Genomic DNA, 25,285 nt, shown 5'->3' on the forward strand with positions numbered 1-25,285 from the left:
TCAAATGATACATCTTTAATTTCTAAAAGGTGATAAGTACTAAGAAACTGATCTAGTTGACAGGCAATTAATCATCCTTGCATAGTACATTTATCTCCATGGGATATCAAGAATTACTTACAGCATTTCAGGAAAACTGGCACCTAGGTGAGCAAGCAGCCTCAGTCCTATACAAAAGTTACAGACAACCTCAATGTTTCCAAGTTTTACTTTGTAATGGATCCAGAGAATAGTCTTTGCTTTGTCCACATCTATCCCATAGTACTGTATTCTTTCACTGTGTTTTTCATTTGGCCATCTGTATGAAAAACATAAAAGGCTGCAACCCATGCTGATACGGTAATTCACAATAAATTAGCTTTGTTCTAGTCAAACTTGGCCTTTTTGAGGTAAATACCTCAAGGTACGTAGTTATGGACTTATTTTATGTAAAACGTGTACCTCACAATACTTATAAAATGATTATTTGATTAACACTTCATCCAGAAGATGTTTAATCCTTCCCTTGAGAAGCTAAGAGGTGAGGCTTCAGTTTCACAAGTGCTCTTGACACTCATCTAAAATAAGCACTGAATCTTACATGAAGCCAAAAAAATTTAACTTGCTTAACAAGCTTACTAACAAGACAAAAGACACTTTTTCATATAAAAAAGTTTAAAGTTACATTTTACTGTATGTATTATATCTACAATGGTTTTTTTCCTTTACAGAATGATAGGTGGAGAAGAGCATTGTACTTACATCACCATTAATTAATCCCTTTTTTCTAGTAACTTGTGTCCTGATTTTCAAAAGCACTGATTATCAGCATATCCTCGGTGCTGAATGGTAGCAGCAGGCACTCAGAACTGTTGAAAATAGACTATTAGTACTTGTACTTATGCTGCAAACGCACCATTTGAAAATACTCCTCTTGAAAACAGGTAGTTTACTTTTTAGTCAAAATCTATTGACTAATTACTATTTTAATAATTCTTGTAGTGTTTTAGAATGTTTAAAATAACTATTAACACTAATTACTTAATACACTATAGTGGATTATGACCAAAATTAATATGTCAAAAAATTAAGTTTATGATAAATAAACTTTGGAAAAATTTATACAAGGCCGTAAATAAATAATTTGAACTTCAGTCTCATTAAAAAGTAAAACAGTACGTCACACGACAATATCATCCTATCTAGACAGTACAATCTCGCTATATTTTATTGCATAATAATTTGAGAGTAACATCTTAAGTAAAATATGTAAAGAAACAAAATCATTAGATTTACTTCTTTTAATATTGAACAACCAAAGTTTCTCCTTTGTACATAATCCAATTTAAAGATAATATAATTAGCACTTCCAGCATTAACAGTCTGTATTTACAATGAATGAGATGGGGTAGGTAATCTAAAGAGTATTCAAATCTGTACGAAACAAATCAAAATACGAAGATTTACAGTAGGCTCAAAATCCAAGACTTTTCCATTTATGGAATGCAATTTAAAAGGCTTTGCCATCTTTATTACTTGTAAGGGTTCCTGAAATTATGATTTTTAATAGTATTTTAGACATTTGAAATCTTCAGTAATGCCTTCATTATTTGTACATGACATTAAAAATTAATTCCAATACGTCTATTTAATTTTTTCACTTGCTTGTAGACCAGTCTGAAATCTGATGAAAGGATAACAAGGAAATTTACTATATAATCCTAATTCCATATTCCTGAATATACAACGGTTGGAAGTAGATGATGTCAGTCCATTCCAAGGGTTATGTACACAAAACTTACAAAACGTTCTTCGCTCTTGCATAAAATGTGTACACAGTATCAATGAGCGGGGAACTTCAAAGTTTTTACGGGTTGCTGCTGGCATGGACCTTTGTTGATTGAAAATAAAATACCTTTCACTCTATTGTTCTGGTAGCAGTTTTAGAAGTTAATCATCAATCCCTGGTGTTTCACCCTGTTGTATTCTGGAGGCTATTCTAATGGCTTCTTCCAGAGACTGTTGTTCTCCAAGCTGAAACAAATCCAAAATGTTATATACGGATATAAATTTGTAAAAAAACCATAAATAAATAAATAAAGATGGAACCAAAGATCTAGCTATGGATCAATACTTTAGCACAAATAAGTGTGATCAGTATTGTCACACCTCTTCTAGGTAATATATACTAGCAGCTATCTAAATCAGCATGACAATTAAGATAGCTTCTGATAGCAGATTAAACTGAGTTTCTGTGTATCTACCAAATAAATTTTCTTCAAAGAACTGCTGCATGGTAAACACATTTCATGACACACAAAGTAGATGATATTTCAACTTGGCAAATATAACAAAGCTAAGATAAGGCTTTCAGAAATAATGGCGGCTGTTGAATTACATTTTAACACTGGTAAAGCAAACAAACATCTTCATTTTTCTTAACTCTCTTGCAGAAAGTCAGCTCTTTGGAACACCATATGGCATTAATACATATTAAAAAAAACCTACACTTATTGGAGAATCCTGAGTGTTTAAAAAAGCAGTCACGATGACGCTGTTCAATTCTACAGTAGTTTAGCGATGAAGTTATTTTGTAGTTGCAACTACAAGGCCATCAATGTATCTGGCACTATTAGAAGCAACATCAACAAACCCTCAATAAAGACACCTGGACACAATTTTGGGAAAGAATCCATGGAATTTTATAATATGTACCCCATGCATCTACATACAGTGATGTGAACACTGAAGACAACCTCAACCTAACAAAAACGTAAAGCTGGCCATTACTTATTGGCTCAGGAGAAAGATCTGTGAGAGTGTGAAAGGCAAAACCAGATTATTTGACAGACAGATAGGCTAATGGAACAGTTCTAAATATCGCTTGTAACTTGTTTTTACAGTCATGGAATATCACATTCTAGAGCAGCTCAGATTAGGAAGAGCTGTTACCACCTCCTTAGGACTTCAATCTAGCTATCAGGCTACTGGCTTTATCAGTATTTAGAAACCAAATTAATTCATTTATTAGTATGAACGTACAAAAGAGAAACAATCAAGAATTTAGGAATAATCAATATTTTAATTTTGATTTCTCTCTCTTCTATTTGTATTGCATATTTTAAGTTTAATTAATGAATGCCTATGTTTTCCTTTTGTTCAAGAACACACTGCTGAGGGTGCCAGTTACTTTTTTTTTTTCCTTCCTCTCACGCAAACAGTTGCCTCCTGATATGCTTTCTCTTACATGCATTATTGACTGCTGCCAACTTAGCTCAAAAGACAGGAGTTCAGAATTGAGAGCTTCTTGACTTTCATTGCTTTTCAATCAGCATCTGACTCGCTGTTAAATTTTCCATTTAACAAAGCAGAAAATAACAATCTCTCATTTTTGCTTGAAGATATTAACACAATTCCTTTCAATCTGAGCTATTGAGAGTAGCATGCATGTATACACCTGGACTGCAGCATTAATCCTGAGAATCGAACGCTCAAAGGTTCTGATGTCATATTAGTTTCAGCAAATGTGAACAGTTTGAAGGAACCAGACTTAAGTTGCTGTTACTTCCGCATGCAAAGTATATTTTACTCCTGGAAATAAAAACTGTGAGTGCATTTCCTGCATTTCTTTTTTCTATTTGAAGCTATTTCCAAGAGCCTTCCAAGAACACAGATTAATTTACACTACTTAGTATCAACTTGTTTAGAAACTCTTTTGACCATCTCCTCTCTGCAAAGGCACACTGATGTTCTTTTATATTGGTATTTGTCAGAGCTAAGGCCCATCATGCAAACCATACTCAAGACAGTTGCATATACTCAACTCCCTTTGAAATTTATAGGGTGTATCACGTCCTTCTCCTAATTGTATACTGTTTCAGGATGTATGGTTCTTCTGATTTTCCATGTTCTCTAAAGTAAAATGCGTGTCTGTGGTGATACCCAAACAACAATAGGATCAAACACAGAAAGTCATGGCTTCTGTCATTGGAGTAGCAATTTCCCTAAGCTCCTTCAGTCATTTATTTGACCCTTGACAGCAATGTCATCAAAAGAGATTAATTTTTTAAATACTTACTCTTCCAGATTTAAAATTTCCAAAAGCTTCTGTTAACCTACCATCATATATAACACAAATAACATATACACAGAATTAAGTTAATGTTTGAGTAAGGTAGCATACTGGCCATTGTTCGCCCTAGAGGTTTTGCTCAACCTTAGAGGGAAGCTTAGCTTCCCACTAAATAAACTATTCACGAAAATAGCTGTCTAGGTTTCGTTTTCGGTTACTTTCTAGACAAAAGCTTAATTTGTGCTTCATTTCCACCTTCTTTTAAATTAACCCAATTTAAATTAAACTTTTTCATACCTAGAAATTACTCTTTCATTACAGCGTTTGGACAATATGAGGAACTATTTACAGAGACTGCTGCTTGTACTGTGCTGGTTTGACACATAAACAGAAAGTTACTATTTCCAGAGATTTCTGATTATTAATCTTTCTACGTAATTGGTTACACTTTTTCACTGTTAGCATCTTATGGTTCAAATAACATAAATTCAGTAATTTTATCTTTATAAGTTGATAGCAATTCACCCTTGAGAGTTTGGCTTTAGACGTATCAGCTTTATATGTAATGCTGAAGGATGAATGAAAGCTCTCTTCCACTGAAAACCTGTGACCCCATGAATGACTCAGTTGACCTGAAGTTTGGCCCTCCTCTAACCTCCTTTTCTGCAAGTTCTACAAGTAGATTTGGAAAATCAAGTGCTTACTCTTCTTCTTCCTATCCCTATATATTATTTAAAATATGAGATCATATGGTTATGGACTATTTTTTCAGGGGAGCCAAGCTTATTTATTCGAATCCTATTGTTACATGACTAGGAGCTTCTAGCTCTAGAAGTAAGGAACACTCCAAAAAACACTTATCGCCATCTTACCTGTACTGCAATTTGTGTTCCATTGGATGTAGCCAACAATGTAACAGGTCTAGTTTCTGTAGTAACTAAATGGTGCCCATGTTGCTGATGTCCCATTTCTGATGAGGCACTATGAAATGCTGCCAAGTCTTGAGCCACAATAGCAACCTTCAAGACCAAAGAAAGAGAATCAGCTGGATGACAGATCTGTTACTGTTACTGACCTCATACAACGGTTATCTTCAAAATTAGTTATATTCAGAGCTGTGATTGCTCATGAGCATAATTTTACTGTGCAAAAGATACTTTTTTAAAAAAGGCTGCCGTCACTTTGTTCTCAAAGTTATCATTAGCCCCCAAAATATAAATATCCTCAGAATTGCACATAAGTTCAATAAATGTGCTTATAAGCCTGTGAGTATTTATACATACAGAGCACAGTGGGATCTTCATTTTCACGTGGCACGTTTTTAGAACAGTGCATTTTAACTCAAAAATTATGTCACTATATTTCTACTAAAAAATTTAGCTATTGTATTTGTATATTAAAAACAAAACTGCAAATACCTACTTACACAAATGTTTCCTATCTGCCAAATAAACTACAGTCCCATAATACTAAGTGATAAAATTACAATTCATACTGGATTATATTCTTAGCTCTGCCACTCATTTACTCTGTGACTTTGGGGAAAGCACTTAGCATTTCTAAGTCTTGCTTCACGTACACCTAAATGAATTACTGGACTGGTACCTCAGGATTTTTTCTTGGTGCCCAATTGTTGTTTTTAAAACATTCTGCCATATGTTGGTGTATAGCACTGGAGTAGAACGCTTCATACTCTTATGAGGGGAATGCTACGGCCAGGTGTTGAAAACTGCTTTATTTAGATAAATCTGTGTGAATGACAGTGTGATGGATTAGGTGCCTATTTTACATCATCTTATAAAGGAACATTACACATGTACGCAGGCTGACATCTTACCTGCTGTCCTTCGGTGCCTTCTGCAGTAACCATCGCTACAGAATGTGTTCCTGCAGAAGAGATGACGGCGTCGTGGGCAGGGACTGTGATGGTGGTGCCATCTTGTGTTACCATAGTGATAGTATTGCCAATGGCCTGCATATCTGCCTGGGATATGTTGACCTGAAATACAAAATAATTCCTGAAGTATAAAAAGAAGGTTTGATTGCTGCTCAAGTTATATCTGGGTCTTAGCTTTTGGAACATAACATATGTTTTTAAGTAAGGTTTGAAAAAAACGACTATACGCATTTGAAGTGTAACAGCATTTATCAAACAAATTCCTGCTAGTTGGTTTAGTGGGACTACTCCTGTTAGTTCAATTTCTTCATTTGAAACAAAATGTGTAGCGGTCCAGAAGAAAAAGGCAACTTGTTCATAATAGCAGGAAAAAATATTTGAAGCCATGTTCACAAGTAACATACTGGCCGAAAGACCTAATAGCCATTATTCCACTTCCTGACCAGCATTCTCATGCATTCCTTGAGAATCACCCTCACTCTGTGGCCAAGTCCCCATCTTAGACCAAGAGCCCTCACTGCATTCATCTTACTGATTGTGATCTAATATTCCATGACCTTTCAGACACACTTATCTGTTTACAGAAATAAAATTACAGCTCTAAGTAATAAGAAAAAGGATGCATACTTGCCCCCAGAGTCTACAACTCCATGTTAATCAGATCATATCCCAAATAACTGCGTGATAGATTATCTACGCATGTGTCTTACACAATGGACAATGTTACTCAAGGTAGTACCACCTGACATACTTTTATCTTAACGGAAATACTAGAGAGGCCTATGAGGGCTTAGAATTTAAACCACTAATAAACAATTCATAAAAAATTAATGATATAAATTACTGATGTCTCCAGCATAAATGCATTAGGGCATCAGATACGTGACCTGATGTCTGATTTACAAGGTAATAAAACATCCCAGAACTAAAGTCAAGCTGAAGGATAATTTAAATAAATGCAAGAACTCCATGTCAAGGCTTCTGCAGGCCTTCATTTTAGAGGGTAAAAATGCCAGTTACTTAGCATTGCTGCAATGTTCAGGGCTGGCAATACAACAGCCCCCTTTAATATTTAATTTTCAATTTGAATTTAGAAGATATCTTTCATATGCTACTGGTATTTCAGCTACCTTTCCAGCTGAAATTAGAAACTTTTCCCCATATGCCTTCGATATATTGCCATAGCTAAAGAAAAGAGTTGCGCTGAAATCCCCTCCCAATGAAATGTCATATGAAATCCTTAAAAAATATATCCACAGGAACCCTTAAAAAAATATATCCACAGGAATTTTCAAATGGAGATAGTATCAAAGCATTCCTTATCCTCTTGTTTATGTTAGAAATGGTAAGAACTGAACACTACCAAACAGCTGGTAAAGCAGACAGCTGGACTAGAAAGATTTCCCACCTCTACCCCCTCAAAAGCGTGTGCACAAGACAACAGTGAAGATGACCATCAGATATTAGTGGAATAATGAAGCAGTTCTGAGAAACCTCAGAAACTAGGTTGTATATATAACAATCGTTAAAATACCCTGTGCCTTTGTCACTTTAAGAGTGACAAAGATAGAGAAAAAAACCCTAGCTTTGGATTAATACAGCTTCAGATGTCAGAATATGTGGTTTAATTTAGGTATTACAGGGGAGGCCCAACGCTAAACATATCCGACCTAGCTCCAAAGGAGCTTCTTTCCTTAAGAAACCCACGTATGTATTTATCAAGAATCCTAACTGATTTTAGAAAGCACATGGAGTGTCTGCAAACACTTCCCTCGATTCTCAACATATTTTTGTCAGCTCTTTAACAATGTGGTTACTTACATGTTGGGTTCCATCCTGGGATATTAGTGCTACTTGTTGACCTAATCCAGACTGGGTAACTGTAGCAACCTGTGCAGAAATTACATCTTCTCCCTCTACACCTGTCACATAGGTTATCTGTGAGCCTTTGAGAACATCTTCACCTTGACCTATTTGATACAAAGAATGCAAGAGGGTAGTTTACATATTCTAAATAGTGCCAGGAAAGCAAGTGACAAGGATTAAGTGCCAGGCTGGTTTGAAGGTTTTAAACACTCCAATGCAAAAATTTTAGTGGAAAGATATCGAAAGCAAGTAACAAAGTCTGTTGTTTTGGGAACGTGGGGTATGATCTTTTAGCAATGAGTTTTAACACACGTAAGTATTACACATAAAGAAAATATAAATTTATAGTTTATAAGCAAATATTAAGATGGTGACAAACATTTCTAATTCATTCATTAAATGTTAACCTCTCCATACAAGAGGCTCCATGCAAACACAACTGGCAGCTTTTTAAGAGTTATTAATTAACAAACATACAGAAGAACACAGTAATGTCTTTGTGTGAAGATTTAAGTAAGTTCATTATCTTAATAAATGTTTAACCTCAGCAAATGAATCTTATCATTCCCTTAAAAGAAGGAATTAGACTATAGTAAATATGTTTTGGGCATTCAGTGCAGTTTCCCACATACACGTAGTAAAACAACTTTTCTGACCAAAACAGTTTGCATGTATTTCCTATCTTCAGTCACATCTAAAAATCATAACTTGACAAGTGATATTTGTCCTATCAGAATACTTCCTTCAGTCTGATATTTTATAGTCATAGGATTCAAAACCCATGATACCATGAAAAATATATTCTAAGGAGTACTGCAGCACATGAGCTTATTTTCATCTTTGCCTCTAGGACAGTTCACAGAAACTGGTATTAACCAGAGCAAAACCAGCACTGTATCAGAGTCCTGCAAAGAGATTTTCCTTTTCTCAAGGCAATCCGCTTTGCTCCTGCACAAAAGACTGTCACCGACCATGGTGTTATACATACTCTTACAAAAATCCTTACGAAAAATCCAGCAGGTCGCAAACAAACATTTTAGACTTTCACAGGTCTGTTTCCACATTCACATTTATAGCAGGTTTGCTGGGACTGCAAATGACTATAAGTGAGTTTTATGATCTGGTCAATTACTCTCTTAGTTTCTGTTTACAAGTTGCCTATCACAGTAAGAAGGTCCTACAAAGAAATTAAATAACTTTATTAAATACTTCAAATTTTTATCTATGCTTTTATTTCCTTGGTTATAAAAAAACAACAAAATATTATCCAGCCCTTTTTTTTTTTTTTTTTTTTTTTTTACGAGATTCAAAGATTGAAACTCTAACCTGGAGGTGGCTCAAAAAAAGCCTCTTGTTCTTCTTCAATGGGCTCTGTGTCATTATGTGCTGTCCGCTTGTGCATAGCAAGTGTAGAAATCTGCTTGTATGTTTTCCCACAGTGATTACAGTTATATGGTTTGGAATGAGTATGTACAACATGATGTTTGTATAAACTGGAATACTCTGTAAAGCGTTTATCACAACCAGGAACTGTACAGACATAGGGCTTCTCCCCTGTATGGAAAAACAAAAGGGATTAAAGAGAACTTTATGCAGGATGAACAGAAAAAACGGTCAACAAATGATATTTAGCGACACACCTTCATTACCAAGCATACTTCAATTTTGCCTTCGAAGGCAACAGTGAAGCTCAAGCTCATAAAGTTTATCAATGCAGTCTCTCACTATATTTTTTTTTAAAAAAAAAAAACAAACAAACTACTGCCAGTAAAAGTTGGGCCCTATTTACTCCCTATCAATTCATCTAAAACATCCTTCTGGTGAAGACAGAAGGATACAGGCTGAAAGCTGTGATGTCAGTTTGGCATTGTATTGTGAATTTTCTTTTATCACTGGAAGCCCCATACTTTTCATCAATGATAAGGTATGTGGATACACTAGTACAATTTCACTTTTGAGTCTTTAGGCTCTGAAGAAATCTGTAGGCAGTGTATGTTTAAACAATTATGGTTTCATATAAAAACACCTTTCAGTTAAAAATCAATGAAACTAATGTCCAAATTACATTATAGACTAAAAAGATAACCTGAGATACAAAATGTACCTCTATGAAACTTGTCTGTGCTTCAGTAAAATATGTAAGGCTCTTGCATATTAGAACCTTCAAATTCGTGCCGATTATTTCTGCTGACTAACCCTGACAATCAAGTTGGGTAAGTATTTTAACCTCTGGTCTATAAAAAGAAGGTTTCGACCACCGCTGCAGCAGCAAGGAAAATACAGCTGGGATGAAAGGATGACTCGCAACAGTGAGACAAAGTCAAGCTCAGACTTGTGCTTTACTGTTATTTATTTAAGAAACAACTCACAACAGAGGCAAGCCGCAGAACCATATTAAGAACTTAGCCCAGTGTCCACTGAAGACAAGGTTTTGCATTCATTTTAAAGAACTTTGTATCCAAACCAAAATTATTCTGCCTTGACAGCAAGGTGGGAAACCTAACTGCTTAACTTGCATCAGCTGAGGAGAGATGATGCCCAAACAAAAGTACGAAGCCACGTCATATAAACATAACTATACCCAATTACAATACACCAAAAGAGTGTTCACAAGGAGAATAACACAGCCTCTCCCAAGCAGATTCTACTTCAAAACACAAAACATCACTCATATACCTGTGTGTATTCTCACATGATTCTTATAATTAGTTGCACTGGCAAAAGCTCTCCCACATCCTGGCTCTGTACAGTAGTAAGGCCTTTCGCCTGTATGTGTCCTGATGTGAACCTTTCTAATATTAGACGTTGTGAATGACCTGCCACATCCTTCAAATGGACACTTAAAGGGCCTTTCACCTGAAAAAAAAGAAAAGAAAAGGTACACGTGCAAAAGTTATAAAAGAACAAAAATCCTAAATTATGCTTAGAATGAATGTAGGAATCTAAAGCTGCCTAATTCCGTCTTTGAGACCCTCAGTCAGAAATGCCGTGAATATGCCACCGTGTTCTACTGTTTAGACAAAACTGGAAAAATTAAGGAAAATCACACAATCTGTAAGATAAATTATGAAACATTTAGATTAGTACTTTATGATGTATAAACCAGACTTGAGTTGCTTGGATTAGCTTCCACATTGTCCATATTCTACCATGTATTTAACACCCCCCCAGTTCATACATACATTATCCAAAACAAATGTATCATACCATTTGTATATTTGTCAATTGTAATTCATAAAACAGAAAAAATACCTTCATGATTTAGCATATGACCAAGATACAAATGGATTAGTAAAATTCATTATAGAAAGCACTTAACCTTACATGAGAAGAACCTCATTTTTAAAGAGAGACAGCCCTGAAACTCATGTTTCAACCCCCAAAACCAAAGCAATCACAAATGCAGGTTCTTTTTCAAAAATAATTCCATTCATGTAATATAAATTTAAGGACAATAGCTTACATCATTGCACCAGAATATTTCACCATGAACAATAGATTAAGGCCAACCCCTCTGTAATACCCAAATACCCCTGGCCTTTCAGATCTATCAAAGCACACAGAGGGGGAGAGTGAAGAGGGTTAACTTTGAAGAAGTCCGAGCCACCTGACATGCTGTCCTGTTGTAATTTCACACTTCCTAGAGCTAAGTACATTCCACCCACTGTACTGCTTACCAAAGAGAAGAATCTGAGAGCAGGAGAGGGCAGATTACCACTACAGATAAAACATTAAGTACTTAGAGACAGAAATAAAAAACAAAGTCCTGATAGAGACATTAATACCGTGAAACTCCAAAGTAGTTAGCTCCTTGGCTGAGGAGACTATAATTCACTCCTTAGGGCAGCTGTTTCGGGAAGGTTTTTCAGCTTCCTGCCAAGGCAGTGTGTGTGTATTAAGTTTACACGCCTCAGTGTTGTGTTACCATGGCTCCCCTAATCCTTGGCTTCAGCACAGGACCTCAAACCCTGCCTGAAAGGAGCAGGGTTGCAGAGTCAACCCCGCCCAACAACAGACCCTGCATTAGAACCAAAACAGATTGCTCTTAAAGAATGCCCACAAGAATGTCATCAGACCAGTTGGGGAAGCCAGCCTTTAAGTTTCTAATGTACTTGTTAGAAAAGCGACCTGTTTCCAGGTGACTGAGATTTCTAGCACTAGAAATGCAAAGCAAGTCAGAAGCCTTCAAGCTCTACCCCACAGCAGCTATGAGGAGCCATCCACACCAGCTTTTCTGATACCAAAACAGTATGTCTAGCCAAGTCTTGGAGGAACCCAAGGCAAGCACTGATGGCAACAGAAAGTGAGACTGGACTGCCACTGAAAGAGAGGGAAAAATCACTTTTAGCTAAAGCAGGCAGAAAATAAAGAAAGCACTAACCCTGCTCTACATGATAAAGGAACGAAAAGGTTTCAGAGCCATGGGAGAGATCAGGCAGAGCCCAGACTTGCCTCCATTGGGTGCACTGTTGCAGCTTGCGCAGGGTATGAGCATACACTACTCCATCCATCTGCACAAAGGACTTGTTGCAATTTTCTTCTCATTCTTTGGCTTCCTGCAGCTACTCATAAATCTAAAAAAAGGCACCCCTGAACTCTGGTCCGTGGACTGCTGGGAGTCTACGATTGTATTATTAATATTCTTCAAATGCATACATGGTTACAAAGGGCTGGCTCAAGTCTTTTGTCTCAACTACTAAATTAGATTACAGCAATTAAATTACAATACAACTTCTGTGGTCATAAAGAAGTAAAGAAAACAGTCTACAGCTAATAAAGTTGACCATACTACAGAAGTCTTTCAATTCACAGCCTGTACTTGATGTACTACATAACAACGTCAAACAATTCTCTTCTAGAACTGAAAACAGATGACACTTTTTATGCCTTCATCCTGATGACTAATTTAACATCAAGAGCACTAGACTGTCTTTGAATATGGAAGTCCAGGAAAGCAGAATTATGTCAATGTAATCTTGAATTTTTATAATTTTTATTGCCTGCTTTTATCCCCCCCCGCCGTCCTTTTCAACCTAAGAAAAAGTTTTTCTTTTTTACTGTCTAAGATTCAGAAAGTTCAGTGGAAAAACTTGTTGGTGTTCTAGCAGGCAAGTATATATACTTAGTGGAATAGTTTAGTAAGTGATGGATTATTCTTCCTACATTTAAGGGTGGTTTTTTCTTTTTCTTTTTTTTTTTTCCTGGAGATTTCAGAAGCAAAGGAGACATTTTGCAAATTTGTTTATATGTGTGCGTACCCATAGAGTTTTGTGAAGTGTAGTGTATGCTGTCTAGAATTTATTTGTGTTTTGGCATTCAAAGGAATCTTTTTAGACAAAATGTAAGATTTTGTTTTTTATGCATTTAGAAGTTTTAATAACAGTTGGTTTTCTATGATATTTTTGTTCATTTTTCTATTGCAAGAAGAGAAGGGAAATCAGGATAACAACAAGCTCAGAACTATCAACCTTTGTGAAGCTGGCATGCAAGTTATCTTGACGCAGCAAAACTTAAGAACACTGATGCCATTTCTAAAAGGCAAGCCATGTTATTGAGGAGAAGCTCCTTCTTCTGTTACAGCTGCAAATGAAACTGTAAAGGCACAAAGTGACTCAATGAAAATGTAAGTGATGCATTGTAAAAGTTAGTGCATTTGCAATAGCAGTGTGAATGCTTAAGCACTTTTTCCAAGAAAAACATGCTGGATTTGCAGTAAATGCTTACCATGCTGAAATGTTGTTGAGCTCACTGGGCTTCAGAAAGAGAATATGCACAGGCTGATTTCATAAGTATAAAGTCACAGAATGATCAAACAGGGTAAAAAAATCCACCTTAGTGAATTAACAAAAAAAAAAAGGGGGGGTGATAATAGTACCTGTGTGAGTTCGGATATGTTTCTGCAGGTCTCCTGACGTCTTGAATGATTTGGTGCAATTTTCTTCTGTGCACCGATAAGGCTTTTCACCAGTGTGTGTTCGGACATGACTTTTTAACCCATATCCTGAGGATCAGAAAGGATGTTATAATAGTATAAACACAAAATTAGGATACTCATAAACCATCACCATGAAAAGCTGTGCTTGCCATTCTGATCAGGAAGCTCCCCAATGAGTAAAATTTGCTCTTTCACTCTTCACAAGCACTTCATGCTACCATATACAGAGCAGCAGAACTCTAGATACAGTTCATCCTTTGTTTATGAAGAAAGTACACTTGCATAATGTTTCTCCTTCCCTTCAAAAGGATAAACTGTAATGATTTTAATGTGGACAAATATTTATTTTGTCTTCTGAGGAAGCTGTACGCTCTGTATTCCATCTACTTTTTATCTCTTACCACTACTGTCATCAAAATGACATTTAATTATTAGCTCATGCAAAAATCAGAACCATTAATGAAGTCAGCAGTAAAAGCCCTACTGCTATGTGGTCTCTAAGTTATTCAAATTATTTTAAATCATATTATTAACATCATCACATATACACGTCAACTGATAGTAGTCATGGACGCTCATTTCTCTTAAAATTACTTTTAGGAACTCATACTCATCAAAAACTACCAGTCTAAAGTGAACTTTGGACCAGGTCCTCTTCTAAATTATTTTGCAAAGAGCATTTTACCAAGATTTTCCTTTCTGCATTTCCCTGAAAACATCACAACTAGAGAAGCCTGAAACAGCCATTTTGGAAAATGAATTTGAATATCACTTGTGTCCACAAGTGATATTATATTTCTACAAAATAAAGTAACAGTTTGTAAGAAGACAGCACCTGCTTTAGTTTCACAGTGTGTTCTCCGTAAAACAGCCAAAATTCCTATTTTTGATGTTTTTAAAAACACAAAGCACGTCTACCGAGCTGAGCATTATTTCATTCTTTACATCTAAAATATACTCAATGTCATGATTGAACCCAAGAGAGTTTGTAATATTTAAACCAAGAGCATTCAGTACTTAACATGAGCTTTATCAAAGGCTAGGATTGCTGAACTACAGTGGTACGATGTCTCTGACCAAAAATATAGGATTAATAGTCAAACAGCTGTTTATAGCCATACATCAGTCTGTTGCAATGGAAGAGAATGTTTCATTATGTAGTTTTGAAATCCCTTTACAAACATTATGCAATTAAACTTCGGTGCAACCCCTTAAGTGTGGCTGTCTCCCTTTTGAGCTTTCTCACCAGCATTTCTTTTGCTTGTTTCTAGTCAAAGAAACAGTATTAAATGTATAAGATCACATTGAGTTATTTTAAAAACCACCTTTTTTAAAAAAAATAGAACCTAACTTTTCTAAGCATCATACTAATTTACATTAAAAGTAAAATAATGAATCTGAAACAAGTTTTGCTCTTTCATTTTCTTACATGTTTCATTCTTGATAATTGCATTTTGCACAATCAAATCTCAGAAAAAGCATCATTTAAGAACAGAGTAGTCTGTACAAAATGTAGAGTTCACTTCATGAGAAATGTCACTCTGATACAAATTCAAAAAAGAACATTTAAAATAGCATCTTCCATCGAGTTCTTTTAAAATTTGGAACAGAAGATCAGGTGTTTACCTCTAGCCAACAGGTTCAGCTTCTTATTATCACCTCATTTAACTTATACTATTAGTTTCATATTAGGAAAGGCCTATTTTTTCAACATAAAATCTGACTGTAGCATTACAAGTGAAGAGTAAGGGAAAGTGTCAAGTCTTTCACCTCATTCCTCCTTCAGTAACTAAGACTTAAATCCTCTGTTCTTTCTATATGCTACGCTAGCTGAAATGATGACTTTTTTGCAGTTCTCCCAACCAAGTTCTTTACTTAGCAATTTAAAAAATATCAATATTAAAAACTTATTTTATACAAACACTAACAATCAGGAAGAGATAGTCTACAAAAGATTACCTGTTGCAAAAGCTTTGCCACATCCAGGATGTTCACACTGATACGGTCTGTCTCCTGTGTGTGACCTTTCATGCACCTGTTAAGACAAAATATTTTATTTCTCTTCCTAAGATTCACATTAGTCTTCTTTTTAAATCAGTGATTAAAAAAAAATAATAAAAAAAATATGGTAACGATATTTTCCCTGAAACTAAAGATGTCTCTTTCAAAGGTCTAACTTGATCCTTTCAGTCAGTTTTGCAAAAAAAAACGTTTCTGTAAATACACACAGAGCTGCCATCATGCAACTACACTACAGTATGCAAATATGCCTCAGACCTTACTCTCTACCTGATTTTTGACTCCACTGAGTGCTTCTAATGATCCTCTTATATTGCATGAAACCTCTACAGCAAGGACACCATTTTAACACAAGATCCACAGAGTCAATTAGTCACTGACTCCAGAGTGTTTTGTCAGAGACAAGGCAGCACTGCAAGGAGTTTCCCTCACTGATGATTACCTCAGCCTAAGCTGGAATGTGAACTGCTCTATACCTTAACCGTTTCAGTAATTCCTTTACTTAATTTAAAAAGAGAGAGAATTAAGGAGCTGCCACCTGTAAAGAAAAGATGTTCCAGCTTTTCCCCTTGAATGTTGGATTGATTTGAAGATTTAGACGTTGTATTATGATGGTAAAAACTTTCAAAAATTGGAATTTTTGCATGATCATGCATACATGTAAGAAATCCAGAACACTGGATTTCAGAATTTCTGTGACATTGCTAGTAGAAACTATCTCAACATGAGATTTCTTACATGCTGGCAAATATAGGAGCCTAACATGATCCCATACCTGCATCTATCCTGATCCGAAAGGCAAATGAGTAACATTTAGAGTCAGTATTTTTTCTTGATCATTCAAGTTACAGAACACACATTTTATGTGACAAACAAAGAATATATTTTGCTAGTCAGTGACTACAGTCTGCAAGACGTTCAGTTTTCAAAGAGAGCCTCATCTCAGAACACTGCATAATCAGCTGAGCACCTGGGACAACAAATTTTGTAAAATCAACCCAATAAACACTTGACAAACCAACACCATTGCAACTAGCTCTCTGTTAATTTCTGTTGCTTTTAACCACATAATCTGTCAAAAAAAGTCAGGCCTGGAAAGTAACAATGGTCATTTTACATCTCATCACCTTAAGATGGTGAGCTGTTGTATACAGTTTTCCACAGCCATCATAATCACAGCGAAAAGCTTTCTCTCCACTCTGCTGAGATTTTGCAGTCACTCTTGTTCCGTGTCCTTGCAAGACAATCTTAAATTGAAAAAAAACACAACCAAAATATTAAAAAAAACCCACAATGGATCAGAAGAGTCACACACTTTATTTTGCCATCAAGTCAAGAGCTGATTCTGACAAGTCTCTCTTGTGTCTCTTTGCTATGCCATGTGTTTCTTAGTCCTCAATGAACAAACTAAAAATGAATAACTAAAACGCATAAGTTCTGATGAAAGGAAAGAGAGAAACTGTAAAACATACTCACTTGTAGCTAGCAAATTTAAAAGGATGCTTTAATTAGCCAAATAACAAGACAGACAAAAATAATTTGAAATCTAAGTCCAGTGGTAAGTTGACCAAATGAGCAGACAGAAAAGGCTTAGATTACATCTAAGGCACTGGATCCATTCCTAAGGGAAATTAGCCATAAATCAGACCACCTTCAAAGATAAGTTCACACAAAGGCCAAACAATAATTAAATGCACTTATAATGAGCACTGTTTGAACATGAAGGAAAGCATTTTGTACTTTGTCAGTGATGCGTGTGTTTTGATCAAACTAAGTGGAGCAATTTGAGCTAGGTTCTACTCTCCTTTCTGGCATGACTTTCTTGGTATGACTTGAGAATTTTTAAGAATTCAGTTAGTATTATCATTCAACAAGGACAGATATAGTATTAAAATTACTGTTCTTCGAAGATCATAGAGTCATTTAATTTGGAAGAGACCCTTAAAATCATCGAGCCCAACTGTTAACCTAGCACTGCCAAGTCTACCATGAAACCATGTCCTTAAGCACCACATCTACACATCTTTTAAATACCTCCAGGGATGGTGACTCAACCACTTCCCTGGGTAGCCTGTTCCAGTCCTTGACAACCCTTTTGGTGAAGAAATTTTTCCTAATATCCATCCTCCCCGGCGTAATTTGAGGCCATTTCCTCTCGTCCTATCACTTGTTACTTGGGCGAAGAGACTGACCCCCACCTCTCTCCAGCCTCCTTTCAGGTGGTTGTAGAGAGCAATGAGGTCTCCCCTCAACCTCCTTTTCTCCAGGCTAAACAACGCCAGTTCCCTCAGCTGCTTCTCATAAGACTTGTGCTCTAGACCCTTCACCAGCTTCGTTGCCCTTTTCTGGACATGCTCCAGCACCTCGATGTCTTTCCATAGTAAGGGACCCAAAACTGAACACAGTGTTGGAGGCGTGGCCTCACCTGTGCCAAGTACAAAGGAACAACCACTTCCCTAGTCCTGCTGGACACACCATTTCTGATAAAGCCAGGATGCTATTGGCCTTCTTGGACACCTGCCAGCTCATATTCTGCCGGCTGTCTACAGCACCCCCAGGTCCTTTTCTGCCAGGCAGCTCTCCAGCCACTCTTCCCCAAGCCTGTAGCACTGTGTGGGCTTGTTGACCCAAGTGCAGGACCTGGCACTTGGCCTTGTTGAACCTCATACCATTGACCTTAGCCCATCGATCCAGCCTGTCTAGATCCCTCTGCAAAGCCATCCTACCCTCAAGCAGATCAATAATCCCGCACAACTTGGTGTCATCTGCAAACTTACTGAGGGTGCATTTGATCCTCTCGTCCAGGTTGTTGATAAAGATATTAAACAGAACCAGTCCCAGTACTAAGCCCTGGGGAATACCACTTGTGACTGGCCGCCAACTGGATTTAACTCCATTCACCACAACGCTTTGGGTCCGGCCATCCGGCCAGTTTTTTTTCCCCAGCGAAGAGTATGCCCATCCAAGCCACGAGCAGCAAGTTTATCCAGGAGAATGATGTAGGAAACAATGTCGAAAGTTTTACTAAAGTCTAGGCAGACAACATCCACAGCCTTTCCCACATCCACTAAACGGGTCACCTTGTCATAGAAGGAGATCAGGTTAGTCAAGCAGGACCTGCCTTTCATAAACCCATGCTGACTGGGCCTGATCACCTGTTTGTCCTGTATGTACTGTGTGATGGCACTCAAGAAGATCTGCTCCATAACGTTCCTGGGCACCAAGGTGAGACTGACAGGCCTGTAGTTCCCCAGATCCTCCTTCCGGCCCTTCTTCTAGATGGGCGTCACATTTGCTAGCCTCATGTAAACTGAGACCTCCCCGGTTAGCCAGGACTGCTGATAAAAGATGGAAAGTGGCTTGGTGAGCACTTCCACCAATGCCTCAGTACCCTTGGGTGGATCCCGTGTGGCCTCATAGGCTTGTGTGTGCGTCTAAGTGATGTAGCAGGTGGCTAACCATTTCTCCTTGGATTATGGGGGGTTCATTTTGCTCCCCATTTCTGTCTTCCAGCTCAGAGGGCTGGGAACCCAGAGAACAACTGGTCTTACTCTTAAAGACTGAGGCAAAGAAGGCATTAAATACCTCAGCCTTCTGCTCATCGTTATAGCTAATGCACTCTAAAGAAATGAAAATATTCAGATGTTAGGAGGCACAAAATCAGAAGAGCATAGAAAATAAAGTGCATTTATAAGAATGTGAAACTTGTTGAGAGGAATTGTGTCTTTTGAAATACTTTTAAATAGACAAAATAAAAATCCCACTTAATTTAAAAAAATCCCACTAATGCATCCTGAGTTCAGACAGGTAACACAGGAGAACAACAAAGGTAAAGATCTCAGATAAGATTTTTATGTTGTATACGTACAGACTTCAGTCATATGATTCTGCTTTTATTATGAACAGATGGGTTTGAAAGCAAATACTGTGTGATATCCATTTGGTCACACAGTCTTTTGTTTTCACGTGTAAAATCACAAAGAGGTTTTATGCTTTTTTCTCTGGTGAAAAACCTAACCACATGCAAGTTTGAATGACTATTTAGCAGCATGACATCTGTTCTGATCTTGTGTTACCTGTGGACTTAAAGTTTATAAATATACACTTATTTAATACTATATCTAAATATAAGACTATTTTATCCCAAGTAGTAGATTATTTCACAATAAGCTACAAGTAGGTAACTACTTACATCAAAATATAATCATGATTAAGATTTTCATAGATAATTGATAGCTTTGGGACCCTTCAGTTGGCCAACTGAAGTTACCTTATAGGAGTCAGAATTTGAGACTACACCTCAATGCCTTTTGAAATAGCAGATTTTTTTGTTTGTTTGTTTGGAACATATAATGCCCCATAAGACTGGCACATTTCCATATGGCATATATGTTGCCATACATTGTTTTGGAGCTAAGGCTGAAGTCAACATGTAACTGGATACTGGTTACAGGTCATTTTGCTTAATAGGCTCTCCAGGTAAAACCAACCAAGATCTTATCTTACTCTTCCCTGAATTTTGCATTTTATTGGAGTTGTATCACATTCACACCTACAAGTGTGCAAAACCTTGAAATTTCTTGATTTCATTTTATGGAATATTAGCTATGTATTAGCTATTCTCTCCTTTCACAGTCACGCCGCACAGGCAAGAGTGGAGCGTCTGTGGCTTTAAATATCGTGGGACCTAGCTTTCAAAAAAATTAAGAATAGAAGATTCTTAGGTAACTGTCAGAGGTGAGCCTATAATTGTTCCTTTCACAGACACTGTATCTTACCTTGGAAAATGTTTTTCCTCCTTGTCTAGTTCATTATATATTAAATTAAACAAAAAGAAAAAAACAGGGCTTCTCTAACCAAACCTTTCTCAATGCAATGATTTTTCCATTTTTGATTTTGTTATTTAAACATGTGAGGGTATAGGGGGTTTATTATTATTTTTGTTGTTGGACATAATTCCTTGAAGCCAAGAATATGTTTTGCTTTGTCTTTTCCTTTAATAAAATATCTTATGATGACAAATACCACTCTCCTTACATAATTTTACAGATCCCAGGTAAAAAAAAGCTTGAGGTTTAGTAAGTCACACCTGTAATATACATTGCTCTTTGAACTTTAGTATTTTGACATCAAAAAGGTTTTTATATTTCTACGTACTAACAGCATGAATACAGAAAAGGAAATGGAAGTATTTTTCTGCTTCTTTAAGCATTCACTAGGAGCAACACTCTCATATACTGATCACTTACAAAACCCGCAGTAAAAGTCAGGGACTCTTAAGAGGTCAAGTGGAATCAAAATAAGTCACCAAAAAGAGAACAGTTCCAGACATAAGCCTGCAATTGTTTCTCTTGAGAAGAAAATAATTCATTAATTGAGTCAGCATTCCTTCTGCTTTAAGGACTATAAAAGCCAGTTCATTCTCTGGAGAAGAACTGAAATACTTATACCCTTACTGATTACATACTCAGATCAACTTGAAAAATCTTAGAAATCCAACATAATTTTTAATTACCTTTAGACAAAAAAAACCCCAGAAAACAGTAAGAAAGATCTCTTTAAAATCCTGTGAAAGGATCTTGTACAAAGTGAGAAATATGACCTATCTGTATAGGTTTGAGATCTAAAATTTCTGCAGGGTAGTAGCAAACCCTGGTTCATGGCTACACAGGACTACCTATCATGCATGTTGCTGTGCAGAGAAGACAGAAGAAAGAGATATATTTAATTCTTTTGTATTGGGCTACATACCTGCATTTTTTTATCTTGTTCATTTTCGCCTATCATTCCTGTGCCACTAACACTGTCATTTCCATCAATAGAGACCTGAAAAATAAAGTTGAAACGGGAAAAACATTTACAGGTTATTTTTATTCATATGAAAAATAGAGGGTTACAGACAGTTCCTGAGGGCTTCTTATTTCATAGCTCTTTAGCTCCCCCTTGAAACATGGTGCTCTATGGTACATCAGCTTACATGAAAATCAACCTGCATTATAGAACAGGTACAGTGAGCATCTCCAAGTTGTTTTAAGACAAGGTAGGAAAAACTACAAGACCAAGTATGTTAAACTAATAGATTGACAAAAGTGTTAAAGTAAATTAATACATTTTAAAATGGTGAGTTCTGACAGAAAAAAAAACCCAAACCAAACCCCTAAACTTTTACTTATTTTATAATAGGGTATATCTCTCACTCCCTGTTAAGCAGAATTTACTTGTTTCGAACAGCACAACTCCTTTGGAATCAAAATACCTAAGACAATGTTACATCTCAATTTGAAATAGTCAAATTACAACAGCTAAGCAAAGACTTGTGTATTGTTCCATAGGTTTATTTTTAAAACCAGTCTACAGGAGGAGAAGGGTATTGCTGCTTTCCAAGGAGCTCATGAAAATATCTGAAAGAGTATTAGATGTAAATTTGAAATTTGTATTTAAATAAAAATATAATTGCCTGGTTTAAAAAAAAAAAAAAAAAGCAGCCACCACACAAACTCTCTCACAACATCAACTCAAAGCATCTTATTAGTCACTGTAGAAAAAACTACTTTAAAGTATACTTTACGCAGTTTCCCATTCCTTAATTGCCTCTGTATTAAGCACAGGCAATCACAATACCCTCTGCATCCATTACACTCAAGGCTGAGACTGATGCACCTAAATCTAGTCTAAGTGATTTTATTCTTCTCTAAAATAGTTTGGCAGGAACCCTACTTCAGCTGGTCTGCTTATGCCCTTTCACTAAGGAGGTCACAGCAGGTTCCTGAGAACGTTAATGGTTGTGTAAAGTATCTTGCTTAAAGCATCAGCTACCAACATTTCGCTTGGAGACTGAGGATGAACTTGTCCCATAATTGGTTTTCAGACTGTACTACCTTTCTAAATTAGATGATTGTGAGCAATACACTTTTGGAAACTTTGAGCTAAAACAGTGAAGAGAAAGTGCCGAAACAGAGGCAAGTTTGCATTACAGACAGACTGCAAAGAGAGTCTGCAAGCAGCTAATTCTCAGGTTCTGGTTTTTGGTTTTTTTTTTTGAAGGAAACAACAGCCATTTTGGGACCTTCTCCTTCAGAATTTTTGAAGGGAGGGGAGAGAACCTGCACAGAAAGGAGACTTGAATCACTTCATCCTGAACGTCTTCTTGTTGGTGAGAAAGGAACTGCTGACATGAAATTAAAGATTTCAATGCCACTGGCAACAAATGATCCAACCAGAATGTGTGTGCACATGTGTAGATATACACAAATCCCAGGAACTGTACTTTTCCAGCAGCTTGGATGTTGCAGGAAAACAAGCTTATGGAAGAAGATTATGTGTTGTAACCTCTTCACAATTCCATTACATATCTTCTGACCTTATGATCACTGAGAGCAACGATCTCTTTTTTTCCTTGGTTGCTTTGGGAGGAAGGTGGCCTTGACTTAGCCCAAAATTAAGGGGACTCTAGTTAAGTCTTTGCATGTGCTCTGCAAGGTGTGGGAAAGTAGTACTATGTCTAAGGAGAAGCAAGGGACGATGAAAACTGTACACATTCCACTACTTCCAGTGAACTACTTTGCAGTCATCTTGGATCTTTTTGCATGAACTCTCTTACAGTTTCTACACTGATCTTGGGCAGCCTACTGATCTTTACTATTTCTGCCTGTTATGTAGGATAGGGGAACAGAAAAGAACCACCGTTCTCCAAATCCGCCTTTAAAATTTTCTTCACCCTTTCAAGTTTTGAAGAGAAAACCTTCAAAGTTAACGAAAAAAGCAAGACACACAATTTTAAACCTCTTTTAGCAGTATGGGGAGAATTCTGGAAGGATTCCAAGGAAGATTTTTAAGTTCCTCCTAAAAGACTGTCTTAGATTCTAAAGAAAGATTTAGTCTGCCTGCAACTAAGAACACAAGAACACCTATACTGAGTCAGTCTAGTGCACCATTTTGTTTCCAACAGCAACCAGTAGCAGATGCTAGAGAAGACTAAAGGAACAGACCAAGCATATAGTAATACATTCACAGAAATATTCTCCCAACCTCCTAGCAATCTGTGGCTTAGGAGCTTCCTGAACTAGAAGTCACATGTTTCTACCTAATAGCCCTGGATACATTTTTCTTCTACGAATTTATCTAATTACTCTTTGAAGCCAGGGACATAGTAGTGTCCACAATATCCTACAAGCACTGCCATGGCTTAACTTTGTGCTGTTTGAAAAAATATTCTTCCCTTGTATTTCTTGAACCTGTCACCTGAGAGTTTCATCTGATGTTTCCCAGTTCTTATGCTGGTAAAGAGAAAGACAAGTCACTATTCTTCTCTGTGCCACTTAAAATTTTATAAAATTCTATCATATACTTACCTCATGTATTTCATGTTTGGTCATCATTGTTGGCCCTTCTGTACCTTTTTCAATGTTCCTATACCAATTGCTATGAAAAGCACACATTGCCTCACTATGAAGCATATACAGACATGAAGGAGAATCACAAAACCACATTTCTCCTTTTAAGAGAAAGGCAGTGTTGTGATGATTAAGCTATTATTTGCTTTTGTAAGTAAAACAGGTGCAACACTTGGAAACTCACTTCTGACTTTCCCTGAGAGGTTCTAGCAGTACCTTTCAGAATAAGGTTGAGATGAAAGCTTAAAGAAAATAAATAGATTTTTTCCTAGACACACACAAGTACCACAGAAAACAAATTCACATTACAGAACTAAAACACATATGTTGAGATAAATAGGACAAAAACGCAAATTTCTTTGCATTTCTTCTGTTTCTTCTTCACCTTGTCAAAACACAAACTTACTACAAATTATGATTAATATAGATCTTGTTAAGAAGGACGAAGTTATGATTGATTGAAACCTAAATTAAATAGTAGCTAGGGAACGTGTAAAAGCTTGTCACTACAGCTCAGCTAACCTTGAATTACCTTTTATTTTATGAAATGTTAAGGCATAGCCAAACAACACAATCTGACTGGCTCTCTTAGGATCTCCTCAATTGTAACAGACAGAAGCATAATGGAAAGAACAGTGTATAAGCCATTTAATTATCCTAACTGGCCTTCTCCCAAAATTTGACAACTCTTAGTGACACTGGAGGACAGCTTTTCAAATTTTTTCTACTCTTTTTTCAGAGGAATGCACGCACTGATGGTAATCATCCAGCAACTGGGACACTGCTAAACTATAAACTCATGGAAGTTGTCCTCCTCTTCCCAATGCAAGGGAAAAAAAAGTTAAAAATACCCAGCAATAGCACCTGAACAATAATAATTTAACTTTGTCCTCTTTTCAAACAGTGCCTTCTCAAGAGGCTCCTTTCCAATGCCGTATTTTAGAAAAAATTATTATTTAGTTGTCTAAATAGTTTTCCAAATCAGTCTGACTCCACACCATTTCAGTGTTCAATCTTTTGTTCTTTTTATGCAATACTACACACTGGAGCTCCTCATGAGAGTGAAGCACTGTCATGACAATTTGGTATTCTCTCTTCTAAGAGTCTGAAGACTCTCTTAATTA

At 36.6% G+C, this 25,285-nt stretch overlaps 1 protein-coding gene across 4 annotated transcripts in view; it reads right to left on the bottom strand.

The window, feature by feature from the left end:
* The window catches only part of ZNF143 (zinc finger protein 143), a 42,335-nt gene continuing 17,050 nt past the window's right edge, over positions 1-25,285 (bottom strand). For all 4 annotated transcript variants that reach the window (XM_063332360.1, XM_063332357.1, XM_063332358.1 and 1 more), the window contains 10 exons: positions 21,520-21,594; positions 16,896-17,015; positions 15,709-15,784; positions 13,690-13,815; positions 10,491-10,670; positions 9,141-9,368; positions 7,770-7,918; positions 5,889-6,050; positions 4,924-5,070; positions 1-2,013 (listed from right to left, as the gene is read on the bottom strand). In XM_063332360.1, the coding sequence (XP_063188430.1) occupies positions 1,930-2,013; positions 4,924-5,070; positions 5,889-6,050; positions 7,770-7,918; positions 9,141-9,368; positions 10,491-10,670; positions 13,690-13,815; positions 15,709-15,784; positions 16,896-17,015; positions 21,520-21,594 (1,347 nt within the window). In that variant the 3' untranslated portion in view covers positions 1-1,929. The remainder of the gene's footprint in view (positions 2,014-4,923; positions 5,071-5,888; positions 6,051-7,769; positions 7,919-9,140; positions 9,369-10,490; positions 10,671-13,689; positions 13,816-15,708; positions 15,785-16,895; positions 17,016-21,519; positions 21,595-25,285) is intronic.

The sequence above is a fragment of the Chroicocephalus ridibundus genome, chromosome 4, assembly GCF_963924245.1.
Source record: "Chroicocephalus ridibundus chromosome 4, bChrRid1.1, whole genome shotgun sequence".
NCBI lineage: Eukaryota > Metazoa > Chordata > Aves > Charadriiformes > Laridae > Chroicocephalus > Chroicocephalus ridibundus.